Source organism: Balaenoptera borealis (assembly GCF_965194805.1).
Source record: "Balaenoptera borealis genome assembly, chromosome: 12".
Taxonomy (NCBI): Eukaryota; Metazoa; Chordata; class Mammalia; order Artiodactyla; family Balaenopteridae; genus Balaenoptera; species Balaenoptera borealis.
In genome coordinates, this window is record NC_138869.1 from 66,278,104 (window position 1) to 66,298,517 (window position 20,414).

General features: G+C 36.3%; 1 protein-coding gene across 1 annotated transcript in view; it reads left to right on the forward strand.

Annotated features, from left to right (window-relative positions):
• The window catches only part of BMP5 (bone morphogenetic protein 5), a 123,684-nt gene extending 103,490 nt beyond the window's left edge, over window positions 1–20,194 (forward strand). The window contains exons 4-7 of the mRNA XM_082347214.1: window positions 1,635–1,829; window positions 12,929–13,005; window positions 14,320–14,430; window positions 18,192–20,194. Of these exons, the coding sequence (XP_082203340.1) occupies window positions 1,635–1,829; window positions 12,929–13,005; window positions 14,320–14,430; window positions 18,192–18,341 (533 nt within the window). The 3' untranslated portion in view covers window positions 18,342–20,194. The remainder of the gene's footprint in view (window positions 1–1,634; window positions 1,830–12,928; window positions 13,006–14,319; window positions 14,431–18,191) is intronic.
• The last annotated feature ends 220 nt before the right edge of the window (window positions 20,195–20,414 follow it).

Sequence of the window (20,414 nt, forward strand, 5' to 3'; positions counted from 1 at the left end):
GTCTCGTTTTCTGATGGTAGAGGGTCCCTGCACAATACAAGTATACACAAAAGTGTTTATGCTGCCAAAATAAACCATGTTAAGAGCTAGAGTTTACTTGCTAAAATGCCATTGATTTTAGGGACCTGTTCCCTTTTCTTCCAAGGTGGGTCAGGTCTTAGAATGGACCGAGGCTACCCCACAGTCATGACTGAACAAATATTTTAAGAAAACTGACACATCTTTCCGGGTGCAAGGCAGGGCCAATCATGCACGTATTTGAAACCACATGATATATTACTATGAAAAGATTGGTAACTTCTGTATCTGGAGTAGAATTTTTTGTTTGTTTTTTTTTTTTGCATGACTTTTGAGTAATTCTCACCTAAAGGTACAACTTAAGGTTAAGTAGTTCATCCTCTCTGGGTGATTTTCATTGAATTCAATATCAACTAATGGTTTTCTTTATACACACACACACACACACACACACACACACACACACACACACACACATATATATAATTTTCTGTGGTAATTAGTTTAAATGAGATCATAGCAAGAGTGAATTATAAAAAGGGGGAAACAGTAATACTTAACTCCTAAGGTATTTGTGGAATCACATTAAATAATGCATGGAAAACACTTAGAAAAATGCCTACAGTACACAGCAAGTGCTCCAAACATGTTTTTTTATAATGATAATACTTATCATTTATAATGATAAGAATTATTGTTGCTATCCCAGAAGGAGAAATACTTTATCAACATCTACTTCTAGTCTCTAGGACACTTCTCACCCATTCCTACCCAGGCCCTGGGTGCACTCCTTTTCTGATAAACAACCACTCCAAGGGCTCAAAAGGGTCTGGGACACAGGCTGGTTTAGAGACCAAGGTGAGTCTCCAAGCTCACCTGGAATTTTTCTCCTTTCTGAGCACCTCCAGGCTTTGTTTGCATCTTCTGAAATCCTTTCAGTAAACATAATTTGGGCATGTCCAAATTCAGAAGGGGAGGAATTCTGTAATTTTCATGTTTGCTTCAAAATCCTTTACATGGAGAAAGACCTGGAGCTTACGGCAAATCTCCATCCCAGCAGGGGTTCTGGAAGGATCTTTGAAGAGCTTTAAGTAGATCACAGCTTTGTAAAGATCACTGGGCACAGGCCAGAGGTGAGGGGGGGAGGCTATCAACACTAATCAACACTGGAAAGTCTCCAAAGAAGCTGGTGAAAATAGAAACACCCAGCCAGCCATTCAGAGTTTATCACATGGAGGAAAATTATAGGGCACCTAATGCAGAAGCACCTGTAGCTAATATTTTTGAAATTGCTGTTTAACGTGGACATTTCCAAGCTAATGGGGGTCAAGCCTTTCCATTTAGAACATTGCCAACTTCCAGGTCTGAGAAGGGACCAACAGTGAAGGCCTGAGGGTGTTCTGTGGCCAAAGAGGGAAACAAAATGGAAAACCAAGCATGGATAATTGTCTGTAATAGTAAACTTTCCATGTTTATAAGATTCTTTGGCCTGCAAAGAAAACATTCTGATAGTGTTTTAAAACATCTCCCTTTTCCCAAGTACTCTCTGAGTTCATTCCCATCAGGTAAACTTCATCTCTTCTTCATAAACCCAGTGCTCCTTCCCTCTGTTCTAGGACACAGCATCAATGTAAAGTCGGCTGGTCTTGTGGGAAGACACGGGCCTCAGTCAAAACAACCATTCATGGTGGCCTTTTTCAAGGCTAGCGAGGTACTTCTCCGATCTGTGAGAGCAGCCAACAAACGGAAAAATCAAAACCGCAATAAATCCAGCTCTCATCAGGATTCCTCCAGAATGTCCAGTGTTGGAGGTAAGCAAAAACCAGAGCAGCAGTTCTGCACAGAACGTGATGGGGTCATATGTTGCAAATCAAGTAGCCACAATAAATTTACCCTCTGGATATACCTTCATTTGGTCTATTAAATCATCCAACGATGTTTCTCGCATCCCCCAAATGCTTCATCAGCAAATCACTCAGTAATTCATTTTAAAATACTGTAAGTAGGACTTGCCTTCATATGTTGAAAGATGCAGTTCAAATTAAAATCAAGCTGGCAGTAATAAAATTATGGAATGCCTACATCGACAAAGGCTAACCAAAACTGAACTCCACAACTTGTGAGCTGACCTTTCCAGGGCCTTTCAAATATGGATGGATAACCAGGTATATTCAAAATAAAAAGATTACTTTGGTACTTAAAACAGTATATGTGAATCATGAAGTTTAAATTTTTTATGACAAGAGAAGCAGGGAAGATCGTATGGTAACTGAAATAATATTTATATTTCCATTAATTATTTGGAGGGCTGTTATTTAGATAATTTGCTTTGAGTGTGTGTGTACACATACCTGCATATGTGAAAGCGAACAAAATGTTACAAATGCACAATTGATTCCACTGTGCTTGCAATTTAATCTACTAATTGATAGAAAGGGAGATAAAAGTACAGTTGATCTGAACTCATCTGAGAAAATCTGAAGTAATTTAATAATATAATTTATACCATTAAGTACCTTGTTTAGTCCTGGCTACAACAAATTTTCATAAGCTGTTCTTAGGATGAAAACCATGGCTATTTTAGTCCTAGGAATTGTTTTATCTATGAAAAATAAACCCATTTGAAGGGGAAACCTTGCCCTAGAACATTCCAACTTAGTATGGCATGTTTGTTCATTTGTAAAATGTGTATTCTTCTATGTTGATGGCCACCATATGCAGTGTACTTGTGAGGCACAGTGAATGATCAGGTGAACAAAACAGATATGACCCCTGCATAGGGTATTTCAGCAAATTAGAATGTTTCACTCTTCCAAAAAGACACGTTTAGACAGTGTTTGCCATTATTCCTGAAAAAATCTTCATTTTTTTCCCAATTGCTAGAAACTGACAAGTCATATTGTAATTTTTTATTACTCCAATATGTATGAGTGATAGATAAGATTATAAATGATTATAAATGAAACAAAAATATATAGAATTTTTTTGAACCTGAGACGCTCAACAAAAATACTAAGTGGAACTCATTGGAACCCTCCTAGAGTGCGGGTACAGGAGAATCGTGTTAGAAAGAAGTCTGTTTTGGGCATCTAGCAACAGAAGCAGAGGGAAGAGTTCTATATGGAATTGCATTATACTGAATTACATGCTACACAGAAAGCCATGTTTTAAAATAATTTTCCATCAAGTAAGTTTAAATGTCTTTTTCACTTGAAAGTAAAACGTGATATTAGTGCCTTATTACAAGGCTATTTTATAAAAATCTTCACAAGATATTTTGTTTGGCAAAAATTGTAATGGCTTAATATGAAAGATGGAGAAAAATAACTTTCTAAGACCTTTTCTTCCTTGTAAATACTAGCCTGTCAAAGTTGTATATTTTTCTTTCCATGTAGAATGGTTCTGAAATGGGTTGAAATGTTTTTAATTTAATGTAGCAGACTGCATTAAAAAAAAAGATTTGTTAAATCTTGAATAGACTAGTAAATAATTTTTGAGGAAATTACAAAGGAAAAAGGATAAGTTGCCTACGTATTATTAGAGCTCATAATGACTCTGGCAGAGGCGTTCCAGCAACTGAAATCATCCGAATCCTTCTCCCTATTGGTGAACTCTATTTATCTTCCCTTCCTGACCACAAGTAACAAATGTGCTTCTATAACTAGAGATGAATAAAACACATGGCACAGAAATCACGTAACTTTTCACCAGTTTCCTAACACCATTTAGAGTACAAAATTATTCTAATATAGACCAATATTTTCTTTTTAAAAAGTGTGTCATTGTCACCCATTTCTGTGAAATATGCAGTAGATGGTTTTGGAACGTGTTCGTATTTTGATAATAAGAAGAAAGAAAGTAACTGGTTTGTGTGTATGAGACTTAACCTTTCAATAGTTAGTAATCAAGCAGACGGGAAAAAGGCTCATAGGATTTGATCCGAAAGACAGGGGGTTAATATAAACATAAAATTTGATACTTAGGAGACTTGAAATGCCAGTGAAATTTTAAAATTATCCAAATATAAATAGTAAATGCTGTAATACTACTAGGCTTTTACAATAAAATACTGTGTGAAGACTCTATAAATAAGAACGGGGCCAGGAGGAAGAAGGGAGAGAGTGGTATTAGAAGTTTGCTTGGTTGCATTTTTTTTTTTTTTTTTGCAAAGCATATCCTCAAATGTTAAAAGTCTCCAACAGTGCAGGAGAACCCAGGTCATTCTTGTTGCCTTTACCTCATTTCTTTCTTCTTTCTTCTATGTGGAGAGCCTAGAACAGTGTCTAACACAAAATAGCAACTTCACAAACACACGTTGAAGACCTTAACGTGTTGCCTGTATGGGAAAAACTAAGTTCCTTTTTCAGGTGTCTATGCACAGAACCACTGCTCCCAGATTTTCTGCAGAAACCCTCCCTCTTTGTTCCTCTTCAGGTTTTTGGCAAGAAAGTTCAGCAGACACTTTGTGAAAGATGTTGCTTGTTTCACGATGAGCCAGCACAGTTGATTTTCATTTGAACTTGGGTTTGGGGGAAAGAAAATGTAGGCAATAGCTAAATGTTAAGGGAGCCACCCTTTAAGATGGAAAGGCACCAAGCTGATAAGATTTTAAAGAACCTACCAAAAGCAAGATGCTGTTTTAAGCACTATATCAGTGCTGAAAAAAATAGAACATTAAGAGTTTACAGGACACATGGCAAGTCCTGGTTCACTGCAGAACTGCTTGAAAAGGTGCTTATTGCAAGCTTGGTACTAGGGATATTTGAAGGTGAATCTAATCATTGGCGCCCTGCCTGACACCATGGTGATTTCTTAAGATAAGTCTTTCGAAGAGGCATTAAAATGGGGACACTCTGGGGCTTCCCTGGCGGTTCAGTGGTTAAGACTCCGTGCTTCCACTGCAAGGGCATGGGTTCGATCCCTGGTTGGGGAACTAAGATCCCTCATGCTGCGTGCATGGTGCAGCCAATAAATACACACATAAATAAATAAATAAATAAATAAATAAAATGGGGACACTATGCAACTCCCAACTCTTTGACAGGCGCTATCTCTTGCCTAATGGATACAGTGTAAAATCATGCCTCTTGGACAAAAATATTAAAACTAGAAGGAACAATTAATTGGGATTATTTGTTTAGACTGTTTTATATAATTAATATACATTTTTATTATTTAAAAATAATCAAATTTTCAATAAAGCTAAAGTTCTCCTCTGATCACCTAATTCTTTTGAGATAGGTTATACTGATACACTGATATCAACATGATACATGTACTTCCAAATCTTTTCCTCCGTATATACATTGCTTTTGGAGAATATATTTTGTTATGTGTTATATGTGTGTGTATATATATATATATATATATATATATATATATATATATACACACACATATATATATTCTTTCTCAGATTCTTTTCCACTATAGGTTATTGCAAGATATTGAATATCTTGCATATTCCCTGTGCTATACAGTATGTCCTTATTGTTTATTTATTTTATATATAGTAGTGTGTATATTTTAATCTCAAGCTCCTAATTTCTCTCTCTTCCCCCCATCCTCTTTGGTAACCATAAGTTTGTTTTCTACATCTGTGAGTCTATTTTTGTTTTGTACAGAAGATCATTTGTATCATTTTTATTAGATTGTAACATATAAGTGATATCACATAATATTTGTCTTTCTCTATCTGACTTACTTCATTTAGTATGATAATCTGAAGGTCCATCCATATTGCTGCAAATGGCATTATTTCCTTTTTTATGGCTGAGTAATGTTCCATTGTATATATTTACCACATCTTTTTTATCCATTCATCTGTCGATGGACATTTAGGTTCCTTCCATGTCTTGGCTATTGTAAACTGTGCTGCTGTGAACATAGGGGTGCATGTATCTTTTCAAATTATAGTTTTCTCCAGATATATGCTGAGGAGTGGGATTGCTGGATCATATGGTAGTTCTATTTTTAGATTTTTAAGGAACCTCTGTACTGTTCTCCATAGTGGCTGCACCAATTTACATTCCCACCAACAGCAGGAGGGTTCTTATTTTTACATACTTTTTAAGAGCAGTTTTAGGTTCACAAGAAGATTGAGAGGAAGGTACAGAGATTTCCCATGTACTCCCTGCCCCCACACATGCATACCTCCCCCATTATCAACATCACCCACCAGGATGGTGCGTTTCTTTCCAAAGATGAACCTACACTGACACATCACAATCACCCAACATCTATAGTTTACCTTAGGGTTCACTCTTGCCATCATATAGTTGGTCTTATGTGCTTTTAAACAACATATTTCAGCCATCTTTCAAAATGGCGACTTCATTTTTTTTTAACTGCTACAATATATTCAATAACGCTTGTATCAGAGTTTATTTAATCACGTCACTCTTAAAAAGAAATTTTGGTTGTTTTTAAATTGGAGCTTTCAAAATCAATGCTACAGTGAAAATCCTGCAAAGCTGCACATGTGAGAATCGTTTTAATCTACATGGTTTTTCCAGTAATTAACACTAAAAGCTGGTATCTGTGCCCTGAATATGCAAAATTTTGAAAATCCCTTATCAGATGACAATTGTTTTGGTTCCTAGATCTAGTTTGATAGATTTTTTTCATCTATCTATCCATCTGTACCTTTATCTATCTATCATTCTGTCATTTAACCCTGTCCACTACTTCCTAGTTGTGTAATCTCGGAGACATGTCACGTCTCTCTGCGTCTGTTTCTTCATCTGTGAAGTGGGAATGCTAATAATACCTGCCTCACAAGGTAAAATTACATGAATTGTGAGGATTAAATGAGTTATTTAATACGTGTAAAGAACGGAGAACAGCGGTACGTGCTCATTCAGGTTTAGGTATTATCATTATTATTTGTCAAATTAAGGTTTGGTTTTTCAGAACTGGTACCTAAAGAGTTCAGAATTTTACATCAGAGAAGACTAGAAATCCTCTTTCTCTAATCAGTATCCATACCCCTGGTCACTTATTGTCAAATTTCTATCTAGAGAGCATTCTAGAGAGATAATTTATCTGGGCATTGTTCATTGTAAAATATTTATTCAGTGTTAAATAAGCACCCACAATGTGACAAGTACAGTATTAACTATATGCTCATGAAAGATGGGTAGCATAAGAATTTTGCTTCTTAAAAAGCACTCCCATAGACAATGGGAAAGACATGCCCGCTAGTACTAATCGGGAGATAATTCTACTAGAGTAGGTACAAGGTAGTGTGGGAGAAGTAAGGATAGAGTGCGACTCATATGAGAAAGAATAGACATTTTCCAGAAATGGAGGGGTGGGTGAAGCTATTTCAGACTTATGTGCACAGTTATAGAACCACGTACCAGTGTCCAATTGCCGGGTGTGCAGGTATTCTTGTGCGAGAGCAGTGTGATGTCAGCTAGAAAGTCATGCAGGGACCAAGTCGTAAAGCGTAAGTGTGTGATGGTCAGGAACTATGATGCTTCTGTGCAGGCAGTTGGGAAAAAAGGAGTGTCACAATCAGATACACATTTTAAAAAGTTCAATTTGGCATCAAAATGATGGATGGGATGCCAAGGGGTAAAACTGAACATCAAAATATGATTAAAAGTCTAGTCCCATACCCCAAGCAGTGAAGATTATAGATTGGAGAGAGAGGAAGTAGAAACCAAAATATGTGGAATGGAGCCAGCAGCACTCTGGAAATGGGCGTGTCAAGAGTAAGTGGAAGGTGTAGGAAAAAGACGCAGCTATGAGCCCCAATGGTTAGATGAAGCACAGGACTTGATGCTGCCATGGAAACCAGGGTAAGAGAGAAACGTCAAGGATGGAGCCCCCAGTGGGAACATCAGCACTTTAGTATAGACAAAGGAGTAAAAGGAGTTCCATAAACTAGGCAAAAGACTTAAGGTCAGAGAGGAAGGAGGAGACAGGGATGAAGAGTTATCCTAGGACCAAATTCCCAAAGAGGATGTTGGGGGAGTGTGAGGTGACCAAGAGTGCAAAGGGCTTCTGCTAGGTTAACTAGGCTAGAGGTGGGTTGGTTAAAGGGGGCTGCGGATGGATTTAACGCAGGGTAGGAGGGAAAAAGAAAGAAAATCGAGAAACGTACTCAATTTTCTGTCTTGGGCCACTAGATGACTGGTAATCCTGTTAACCAAGTAGAAGGAATGGAAGGAGTATGAGGTCAGAAGCAAAAATAGTGAGTCGGAGGCCTCTGGGAAACTTTCACGCATAGATGTCTGGTAGGCATTTGGAGACTCACATTTGTGGATGGGTTTTTATGTCAACGAGCTCTAAGGTGAGAATGTTTGTTGCATCATCCACAGAGAGGCTTTGCTAAGCAGAGTTAAGCAAACACACCAGACAGTTATTATGTTGTGGTGTCTGTTCTGTGTCACACATTCATACATAGACAAACACAATTATCCCTACATAAATAAATAACAGTAATTCCTACTGGGTCATACGTAAATTTGGGTGAGTAATTCACTGGATGTGGGAGATGGGGATTAAGCGAGGGTAGGAGTGGCATTTGAAATCCCTCATCTTTGGGGGGGATTGCTATTTGTTTGGGATTTATCATGAATTTCTCTATCCCCAAGGCCATATCAAAATTTACATTATTGAACAGTCTACAGTAGCACCATTCCTGCTATTTTACCTCTGATACCTTCATTCATTTGTCATTTTCATTTTCTATGAATTAATGAACATCCTGAAGCTATGGGTGCTGACGTCCATCTGTTATCTCCCTCTAGGAATTAAGTAAGAGAATGTTGGCATCTCCTCCTTTGCTTTGAAACACAGTATCTCATTATATTTGGCTTAAGCTGTTGATGTATTTAAATGTTAAATTCTATTTTGGATTTTTTTCTTCTCTTTTACAGATTCACCTACATTTTATTCCTTAAAGACACTAATGCTTGATTTTAAAGAAAAAAGAAACCCATACTGGTATATGGAATTTTTTGGAGTTATTTCCTTTGTGCCCTTCATAGCTAGTTTAGCATGTGTTTCTTTATTTGGTTGTTTCTTCAGGGACTACTGGACAGACCATTGAAGCCCTAACCATATGTAGATCTCAGGATTTTTTTAAATCACGTATTTAATTGTTTTCTATGACAAAATAATCAAAAAAATTAAGAAAAATCAAACTAAGACAAAGATTAAATTTGCATTATTGGGGGATGAAGGGGAACTGGATGAAGGCAATCAAAAAGTACAAGCTCCCATTTATAAGATAAATAAGTCCTAGAGATGTAATGTACAGCATGATGATATGATTAACACTGCTGTACGTTATATAAGAAAGTTGTTAGGTGAGTAAATCCTAAGAGTTCTCATCACAAGGAAAACAATTTTCTATTTCTTTGATTTTGTATCTATGTGAGATGATGGATGCTCACTAAACTTACTGTGATCATCATTTCATGATGTATGTGAGTCAAACCATTACGCTGCACACCTTAAAGTTGTACGGTGCTGTATGTCAATTACATCTCAATAAAACTGGAAGAAAAAAATATAGCTTGTAAAAATATAAATAAATTTGCATTGTTTCCAGAAATTGATCATAAACAAATTGGCATAAAGTATTTAACAATATTTTCAATATTTTGGAACTGGTTTCCCAATATTATTACCATTAAGAGGCAAAACAGGGAAATACGTGTCTGCGATACCTGCCTTGTGGTTGAGGAATGCTAGCATGCTTTTCTAGTGTTGGCTGTGGGTCCAGGACGTTTAGTAGTTTCTGGTGTGACTCTTCATTTCTACACAGGTTTGTCAACAGCAGCTTCATGTCCATCTCATTTTCATATTTGAAGGGCTGCCAATCACTGTTTTTTAAAGATATAAATCTAATTTCTTTGCCTTTCCTCCCACAGGTTATTCTGCCAACCATTTAGTAAACCTAACTGCAGACTTTGCTGGTTTGGGTACAACGTTTACTCAGTATCCATTCATTTTTATTTCTGACATACTAAGCATATGGTCCTAATGCTCTATGAAATCAGACTCTTGGAATGAGATTCGGTTATAAATTTATTGCTCGTTACCTTTATGTGATGTTACATTATATACATCACTGAGCCTGCATGAAAAGCTGCATAGATGGAATAGATCTATTTTGACTTTTGAGTTTGACTTTCTTTCTTTTTTTATAAACATGGAATTCAAATAACCTTAGACATAGTTTATGGCTTTTCAGATATACTTGAATGTGTTATTGGCTATAAGGTCTTTATTCACATTCCATGCCTTTCATTAAGACAAGGATAAATGAATAAATATTCCCATGATTGTCTGATGCAGGGTTCGGCAAAGTAAGGCCTAAGAGTCAAATCCAGCCATCGCCTGTTTTTGTACCGCCCAATTGCTAACAATGGTTTTTACATTTTTAGATGTGTGAAAAAGACTCGAAATAAAATAATACTTTGTTTCACTCAGAAATTATATGAAATTGAAATTTTAGGATCCATAAGCAAAATTTTATTGGAATATAGCTGTATCCGTCCATTCACATACTATCTATGGCAGCTATTATGCTACTGGGGCAGAGTTGAGTCACTGAGAGGGGGGACCTTGTAGCCCGAAACATATACTATCTGTCCTTTTCGAGAAAACGTTTGCTGGTCCCTGGTCTAATGCATAGCTGACTTTATTTTTTAAAAATTCTAAATATCAAGAACTTTATGAAGTCAAACTAATACCAGGATTAGTTATTCCTTTTCCCTAAAAATGATGCAGGGTTCAAACTTATCCATTTCATGGTATTATACTTATTATTTCAGTACCCTTGCTTATTGCCTGGACAAACTTAACTCCTTTTGCTATTTCAATTAAGAGAAAAGTTTACCCAAAGAAGAAGAATGCTAAGTTTCAAATAAATTCCCTTTTCTCCATTTTCTGTCATTATCTATATATTTAATTTGTTTTAATGAAGGTAATTGCACACAGGAATAACTCTGATCTAGAAGTAAAAGAGTCTCTGTGCTCAAATTTAATCATCATCTTGTTTTCTAGACTCACATTAAATAAATAATTAGTTGAAGTCACTGTGAAAGGCAGACGACAGGGCCCGTTAAGACAGGCCCCTTGGATCTTTGATGTGCCTACATTTTCTTAGAGGTTGAGGATAATTAAACTGGAAGGTGACAGCCTTAAGACAGGCTGCTCTTCATAGTGAACTGCTACATTGATTTACCAGAGACAACTGTCAGAGTGAAAGTAGCATTTATTCCTAGATGAAAACATTAGCTGTCTTCTTTGAAAATAAATTATTTTGTGGCTCCCATCACCCTAAATTTTTTCCTGTTTCATTTTTTTGTGTTAGAAATAATTAAAATGGGTTAGCTTTTTTAATATTATTTATATAAAGTATGAATAAACCCCAGAGACAATAATATAGAGAGATTTTCTGTGATGTTCTGTGTTTTTGCAGTGTTTTACTTTATTCCAGATGCAATTGGGGATTCTCTATTCTTAATTCCTTTAATCAGTTATCAATGGTTATGGGTTTTTCAGATTATATTCCAAAATAAGTCCTGGAAATCATGTATTTTCTTTGCTACAAGTCATTTCTGGAATATCCTGAGGAATTCATTCTTCGATTCCTCAAATATTTATTGAGTACCTACTGTGTGCCAGGCCCTGTTCCTGAGATTTGGGGTATATCAGAGCACCAAATGGGACCAAACAAGATTTTTACCCTTGGGGAGCTGACATTCTAGAAGGAGGAAACAGGCAAGAACCAAAGTACATGATAAACAAGTAAATGGCGTAGTATATTAAGAGATGATCAGCAAAATGGATAAAAAAAAATCAGAGCAAGGGGGGAGAGAAATATTGGAGTGGGAGTTGGGATCTGAAATAGGGTAGTCAGTGAAGCCCTTTTTGACAAGATGATGCTTAAGCAAAGGACTGAAGAAGCTCTGAGACTTAGATAAGTAGATATCCAGGGGAAGAGCATTGCAGGGAAGGGGGGTGGAGTGAGAGTGAAGACCCTAAGGTGGGAGAAAGCGGACCTGTGTGCAAAACAGCAAGGAGACGACATGGCCTGATATGGGAACCACGGTGGGACTTTTTGCTGGAGCGTGACATAATTGAGCTGACTCTTGGCTGCTTTGATATGGGGGTGGGTTGGGGCAGGGCAGAGCAGGAGGAATAGCAGTGAGGATGTGGCAGTAATTCAGGAGAGAGACGGTGCTGGTTTGGACCAGAACCCATCATGGAGGTGGTGAGGGTGGGTGAATTTTGAATGTATTTGAAGGTGAAATGTGTAAGGATTTCCTGACAGATTGGATGTGGAGGTGAGAGATAAAATGAGTATGTTTTGACTCCAGTTTTTGTGTTTGTTTGTTTTGCCTGGGAAGTTGCTATTAGTCCTCTATAGGTGGAACTAGTTTGGGGGTGAGGGGGGAGGCAATCAGAAGCTCCACTTTGGGTATCCTGAGTTTGAGATATTTATTAAGATAAAATCAACTCTGTAGCATCCCAGTTGGTCCTCTCCCAGTGTCTGTCTCATGGAAGCATAAAAAAAGTGTTGTTTGAATATTTAATATACATGAATATAGTAAGCACCACTGTAGTTTGAGTGAATTAATGAAAGAGCATTCATTGAGTGCCAGGTATCAGGCTGTTCACCATCACAACACAAAGGATACAACCTGATCCTTGTTAGAACTTCTCAAGGTACATGGTGTGTCTTCATTTTACAGAAGAAAACATTCAAGGCTAGTGACTTGCTTGAAGTTCACATGGCTAGTAAGTGGCTTTCACTTTGAGATTCAAATTCATGTTTCACAACTTCAAATACAGCCTCCTTTTGATTTTATCAGTGAACTCACAAAAGAAATATTAGTATACCTGACAGACTGCCGTTTGTTGAAAATCTGATTTTTATCTTCAGACTATAACACAAGTGAACAAAAACAAGCCTGTAAGAAACATGAACTCTATGTGAGTTTCCGGGATCTGGGATGGCAGGTAAGAATGGTCAACCAACTTGGTTGCTTCTTTTCTGCTTTATTATCAATCCTGAATTACTCGGAATCTTTGTCAGTAATTTTTCCTATACAGTAACCAATTATTTTTGACGTGACTATTCAGTATATTGATTATCCACATCATTTTTATTTCTCCATTATCCTTTCACCATTGAAATATAACAGAGTTTATGGTTAAAAAAAAAAAATTACGCTGAAGAAGAAATATACCCTTAGGGAGTGAAAAAAAAAATCCTGTTCTTTAAATATCCCCAAATTTTCATTTTAATACCCATTTTTCAGATTAACTCAAGCAATTTCCATTTGCCTCCTATGGTCCGAAACTATTGGTATAAGAAATAGAATCCTTGACTATGTCTCTGTCATAAGGTAGATCTGCAGAAAAAAAATTTTTTCTTGTACTTAAAAATCTTATTACTTTCTTTTACATCTGCTTCACAAACAGGGTGAGAAGGAGGATTTAACCAAAATAATTTTTAATGGTTCTCTGTTGAAATAGTTTAAATTGGATTGCTTAGATTACATTATTCCATTACATTGGATCCTCAGAATATGAGCTATTATATTGAGAAATAATATGAACAAGTAAGCATTTTCAAATTTATGATAAACCTTCTACATGCATTGTTCAATAATTTTACATCTGTGACAAGTTTTACATCTCTGGAAAAAAAATCAGGGCCACCATTATAAGTGCCAACTTTTTAGCTTCCTAAAATTTTTCACGTACAGTGCTCAGGAATTTTCTCCAATTCATTTCTTTTAAAGAGACTATAAAGTTAACACATGAATGGAAAGAAAAATACGACAAGGAACAAATCTTACAGCTTTAGGAGCTTGTCAAGCTTCTAAAGCAGGAATGAGTTAGTAAGAAGTAATGAGAATTATCTCAATTAAGTTTATTCTTCTTTTCCTTTCTGGTTCACTTGAACTTTCCAGAGTTCATCATTTCCTGTTTAAACAATATTTAGAATACTATTTCATGATTAAGGCTTTATTCATGAATACATGGGTTAATACAGGCTATGAATATCTTACATAGTGACCTCTTGGGAGAAATTACAGAGGACAATTTCTTGTGAAAATATTTATACTTTTGTTGTAAACTTTAACTTAACCATAAATTAAGGGCTTGGGGGAGGCTGTCCTATTAGAGTAATTGTTGGACCAAGAAGAGAAACCAATCCAGATTATATTATATTATATTAATTATATTTGAGTATTCTTTAAGAATTGTTTTTCTGTGTTTTTATTTTGGTGATATTATTTCTTCTTCTCTTCTTGTGCATTTTAGGACTGGATTATAGCGCCAGAAGGATATGCTGCATTTTATTGTGATGGAGAATGTTCTTTTCCACTCAATGCCCATATGAATGCCACCAACCATGCCATAGTTCAGACTCTGGTATGCTTTCTTTTTGCAGGATGGAAAGTGGATTATGATGCAAACTTCCTATAAAGTTATTTCAAAGGAAAACATCCATTTATAGTTAGAAATGCATTTTCTTCTCTTCTCAAACTCCTAAAGTAATGATTGTGCCAAAGTAACAATTGTGGATATAGTCAGGAAATTCAGGCCGGCCTAAAGAATAATTCTGATTCCAGAATGGGGAAGGATTCAGCGAGGAAAATTGGAGTTATCACATAAAGTGGTCATTGTGCACTGATTTCTTCACTAGACAATATGACTAACCGCACAGGCACTGTTTGTAACCTAACAATTCATTAGCAGTCATTGCAAAAGCATTGAATGACAGTCATACTGAATTTCATCTGAGGGTTTTTTCTCTCATTATTTAAGAATGTTCTATAACATACTTTGGTATTATGGAAGCTCTTCAATGTATTATAGAGTATAAGTAGAAGACTGGTTTCTATTTTTTGATACTTTTTTTCTTTATAATCTTTAAGGTGGAAATTAGCCTTCCTTTTGTCCCTTCCACACTTAGGAATATAACAGTGACTTAATCTCTAATAATCTAGACTTATTTTTGTGAAAAAGATAATGAAATGTTTATTTCACCATCTCTAAATGGTCGTACTGTATCTAATGAGCTCATGAAAACCCTTGAGAGTCTGACGTGCCTGCCTTACGGTGTGTGACTTGATATGTGGGGTGAGGGGAGGTCAGCCTCTGGAAGACTTCAGAGGGAGAGGCTTCTAGAAGATGCATAGCCTATGTGATGTGATCCCACATTAAAGTTTGGGTTCATAGGAACATTTCAACTAAAAGTAATTAGGACAGAAGGAAGGGAACACATTATTTTAGAATCAAGACAATGATGGGAGTGGAGTTACTTGGTGGATGGCAGTAGGAGAGCAGGAGCTATTAGAAGAACATCTGTCTTTGTGGATGAGGCTTGTTTATGACCAACAGAAAGAGTAACTATTAGAATTTGTGAGGAGTTAACTCTTCAGAAGGTTACCTTTTTTCACAATTAATTTACAATTTAAAGCTGATGGAAATAACATCCCAGTTTCCTTATGAATAAAGAACTGTACATATACATTGACAGATTAAATCATTTGACTTGATGCTTTGCTGGCATCTTTCTGACCTCAGAGGTACTACAGGATAGCTAGACACCAAAGATACATATCTATGGCAAGTATAGTATAGATATTGTCAAAAACTTTAGAAATAACTTTGGATTAGAGAGGAAATAGAGAAATAAAACAAATATATATTTTTAAAGGTAATCATTTATAAATATTATTTTTTCCCCCAAGTTTGAAGATATGCATTTATTTCAGAATACAATCACATAAAATTATCAGGTTGCTTTTTAATAATGAATGGAAAACATTTGCTCATGTTTATCCTTCCCCAACACTGATTTTTCCACCCTAGATTTCTTTGATATATCATACCCAGAAAACCCATACATCTAGGGAGAAACTCTTATTTCCTCCTTGATAACAAAATTTATATTGATTTAAAGAAAACCTTAGTTTGCTATGGCTCTTATTTCACTGTCTAAAGTGAAGAACCAGAGTCTAAATTCCAACCAGCAGGTTCGCTCATGCTTGCTTTGATGTTGCCAATGCCATAGAAATATTCTTCTTTTTATTGATTCTTGACCAATAAAGTTGCCATATGCAAAATAGAGTAAATTCCTGGGGGTATTTTAAATTCTCATATTCCTTCATCTTTGCTATCTATAAATATAAGCACTTCTTGATATAGGATATCATTACTGGGGGATGGGGAGCAAGTAGCAGGTATGTGATACAAGGAAGGGTATATTGTATTCAAACTTCCTCCAGGAAAAGAATGTCTGTAGAGTCCAGCCTTCTATTCTTCTGTATGAGAATTCACATTCTGAAATGTGAGTCATCTGAAAACCAATCACAGAGAGAGGAACGCTGCTGTCTCACACCTGAAAGGAAGAGCCCTGGTCACTGTCTTTCTGTCCAGTTGCAGCAGAACAGCCACTATTAGCCTATAGAGAAATGCCACTTAATTTCCCAGCAGTTAAGCTCTTTGTACTGTCAATGCCTTAGAGAGCTTTCTGTGTTTCCTTAGATATGCATCCAAGTTCCCTCAGGCTATACAATGCTTAAGTATCGAAAAAACTCTTTGTCAAATACCCCCCATCTCTCTCTTTTTTTCTTTTTTAAAAAATATATAATTATATACTGTCAGCTCTTAGGACTGTAGTCTAGAAGGCAGCGTCTAAAAACAAACATTTTTTAAAACTCTGACACAGACTTGGAACAGGACCCTGGTCTGTATCACTGTCCTGGGATGTGGAGCATAAAGTCATCCCAGAACTTTAAGGGATGTGGGAAGTTTGGTGGGTTTGTTTTTTTTTTTTATTCCCCCTGGCATTGTACACTCTCTACGTTTGTCCTGTGAAGGACTTGAAACAAGAAGACAGACGTGTTTGTTGTTAAAGGAGAGCAGGTTTGTGACAAATATGTTTGAGAAATGATTGAAGAACAATCCCATTTTTTCAGAGTGATGGCTTGGTGAGGCGGTCCTTGAAGCAGGGGGTTATCCATCACGGGTGTGAGAGTTGAGGACGATAAAGCCGAGGAGGGTTGCAGGCTGCATCTGATATTGGGAGAAACCATCCAGCTTGCAGTTTTGTGAGGTCTTAGGAAATTTCACATCCGTGTCCGATCACCTCATTTTTCCTGCTGTGTCTGTCCATAAGCAGGGCTCCTATATCATTTCAGCCAGGAGGTTGTGCAGCCAAGACTCTAAGAGCTGTATTTTCTCTTTGTAGATCCCTAAGGACTCTGCAGTGGGACTTCCCATAAACTCCTCTGGGGGAAGGGCCGGGGGCGGCAGAGGTGGGTGGGAAATGGGGTAGTGTTCTGGCTCCTTCCTTGATTATTGAACATCAGAGGCAAACCTGCCAGTCTGATCAAAGTGAGAAAAAACCCTTTACTTAAGCATTTCACTGTCCATATATAGCTACCTTTTCAGGCTTTGGTGGGGAAGATGGATATTTAATTTTTAAAATATCTAGGCTCCTTGCTTCTGCTTTAGCTTAGCCTGCTTTTTGGCACTTGTCTAGGGGAGAAAGCAAGTCAAAGGATGTTACAATCTGGCCAATTTGATAAAAAATTATGGGGAGAATAGTTGAAATCATTGCTTTAAAGCAAGTATTGGATTTTACCTGGAATTTATTTTGCTGTGATTTGTATGCTTCCTTTACCATGGAAAATGAAGAATTGGCACAGCTTTTAATTGATTTATTGTTTAGTTATCCTTTCAAAAGTAATTCTTAGATTCACATCTTTCTACAGTGCAGTGGTATGGCTTCATTGATTTTGCATTTAGAACTTCTGTATTTCTCATGAAGTAAATAGAAGTGGTCGTTTTAACCAAAACCAACCCAGTGCTAGTTGCCATGTTCTTTCCCCCAGGAAAATTTCCACTGAATATTCCATAGAGGGAGTTTTCCTTACTTGGTAGAATATTTTTTAAAGTGCCAACATGTAATTAGAACTGGTGGGTCGAGTCTAGGTGTTAATACTTAAGAATACACCCTTCACTACCAGCCCTACCCCACCCTGCCATGGAACATAAACAGAAGAAAGGGAGGTAGCTTAAGGGGGTGCTAATAGTTAGTGATAAAACGAGAATATTACTTTCAAGCTGCAGACAAAATGTCTATCTTAATTCTTAAAGAACAAAATGTTTTTCCCCCCCAGGTTCATCTGATGTTTCCTGACCATGTACCAAAGCCTTGCTGCGCGCCAACCAAATTAAACGCCATCTCTGTGTTGTACTTTGATGACAGCTCCAATGTCATTTTGAAAAAATACAGAAATATGGTAGTGCGTTCGTGTGGCTGCCACTAATATTAGATAATAATGGTAATAAGAAAAAGGTCTGTATTAAGGTTTATGACTACAATAAAAAGTATCCTTTCAGATAAAAGGGGAACTTCATAAAATTAGTCTGGCTCATTTCATCTCTCTAACCTATGTACAATATCATGTATATAGTCACTTTTATTTATTTAAAGGTATATATTCTCCTTTGTGGATGCCTTTTCAATAAAATGTATTTTATAGGTCACTGCATTATGCAATAGATCGCCCAGTCTAACTTTCAATAGGATATGCTGAGTCCAATTCCATTTCAACATTTTTTAATGTATTACACTTTTTATATAATTTTCTGAAATTAGACAGAACTCCTTTGACTGTTAAGTATTGTTGAAGGAAACTGAATGCATTTGGTTAGGCTGTGCCAATGAAAACTCTGATAGGATATTTATTTAGAAATAAAACTTAACAAAATAACCACCCCAAACAAAAATTCTTGGAGGAACACAATTTTTCTTTGAGAGTTTCTGCTTCGTTAGATAAAGTGAAATGTTGAACTGGATTTGAATAAATAAATGGGAGGCAGAACACAGAAGCTGAAAGGTTGCGCATAATTATTATAACTATTTGCTTGAACAGAATTGGTGTAACTGTAGGAAAGCGTTCCCTCTTGGCTCGTGGGTTGTAAATTTTTCAAAGAGCTCAAAGCTTCAGGAATTCTGTGGAGACAGACTTGAGCCTGTGTCCATAACTTTCCAAGTTAACACTAAAAAAGCATAGTACAACCTTCTTACCTCAAATAAATCATGTCTGCCTATTATCTAGAATACTACTGCTGCAGACTTTTTTTCAGATTTAAAAACAGTCCAAAATAAAGAAACATTTACATGTGCTCCCCTACCCTCCCCACAGACAAGAGTCACCACATGCATAAAATATACCTGAGCAAAGAGGCCGACAGAGCCATTTTCTGTAGCTCTATTTTGTAACTGAGTTTGCTGATTGATGGGATGCAAGGGATTTTATTTAGGGTAAAAGCACTGAAACTCAACTGGAGGAAATTACCCCAAATCCCAGAAAGGCTTTGACAGAATTGCCATTTTGAAAGAACAGCTGAAATCCATTTTGCATATCTTGGAGAATGAGCTCATTGAAAACCTTATTTTGGAGGGGGATTTTGTAAACCTTCCTCCAAGCACAAATAATTCCAAATGGGAAGGTTCTGTTGTGTGTATGTGCATGTGTGTTCTTCCCTCTGAAATTAATTTATTTTCTCTCCCTGTTTCTCTCTCTGCCTTTTAAGGCTTGTCTTTAACCCACTGACTTTTGGAAGAATGACATTTAGTTGATAACTTGCTATTTATGTGGGCTCCACGGCTAGGATTATTTACAGTTCATCTAAAATATTCATAAAGCACCATTTATTAATCACCCTTTTGGACTTTTTAAGTAAAATTTTTATCAGAAATAGCTTAAAAATGTTATGGGTTTGTTCGTGATTCAGGAATATTGCAATGTAGTTTTAAAATACAGTTTATCTTAAAGTAAATTTGATAATAACTCTATTTGGGGTACATTAAGTAATATATTTTTGAATTAATGGTATACCATTATAAGAATAAGAAACGAAAGTCTATTATATTATTCTTTAAATATGCTGTTTAAATATATTTCTATGTTTTAAAATGCATTAAACTTGTGATGTTAGTTTTTACTGTGCTTCTTGATTTGGCTCTTTTTTTTTAGGAGGGATACGAAATGTCATAAATTGAGACTATAAGCATATCAGATGTAAAATGTTTGTGGATTACATGTTTTTAATTGCCAAAACTAGTTTTTGTGCTGTTGATAAATAACTCACTATTAAATGAGCAAAGCAACCATCCATGAATTAAATATTTTCTTGATCTGTTCAAACAACAAAGAAATTTTTATTTTTTCTTTTTTTGTTTTTGTTTTCTTTTCCTTTTTCTTTCTTTCTTTCTTTTTTTTTTTTTTTTTTTTTCTTTTTGGCCATGATATGTGGCTTGCAGGATCTTATTTCCTCAACCAGGGATAGAACTTGTGCCCCCTGCAGTGGAAGCATGGCGTCCCAACCACTGG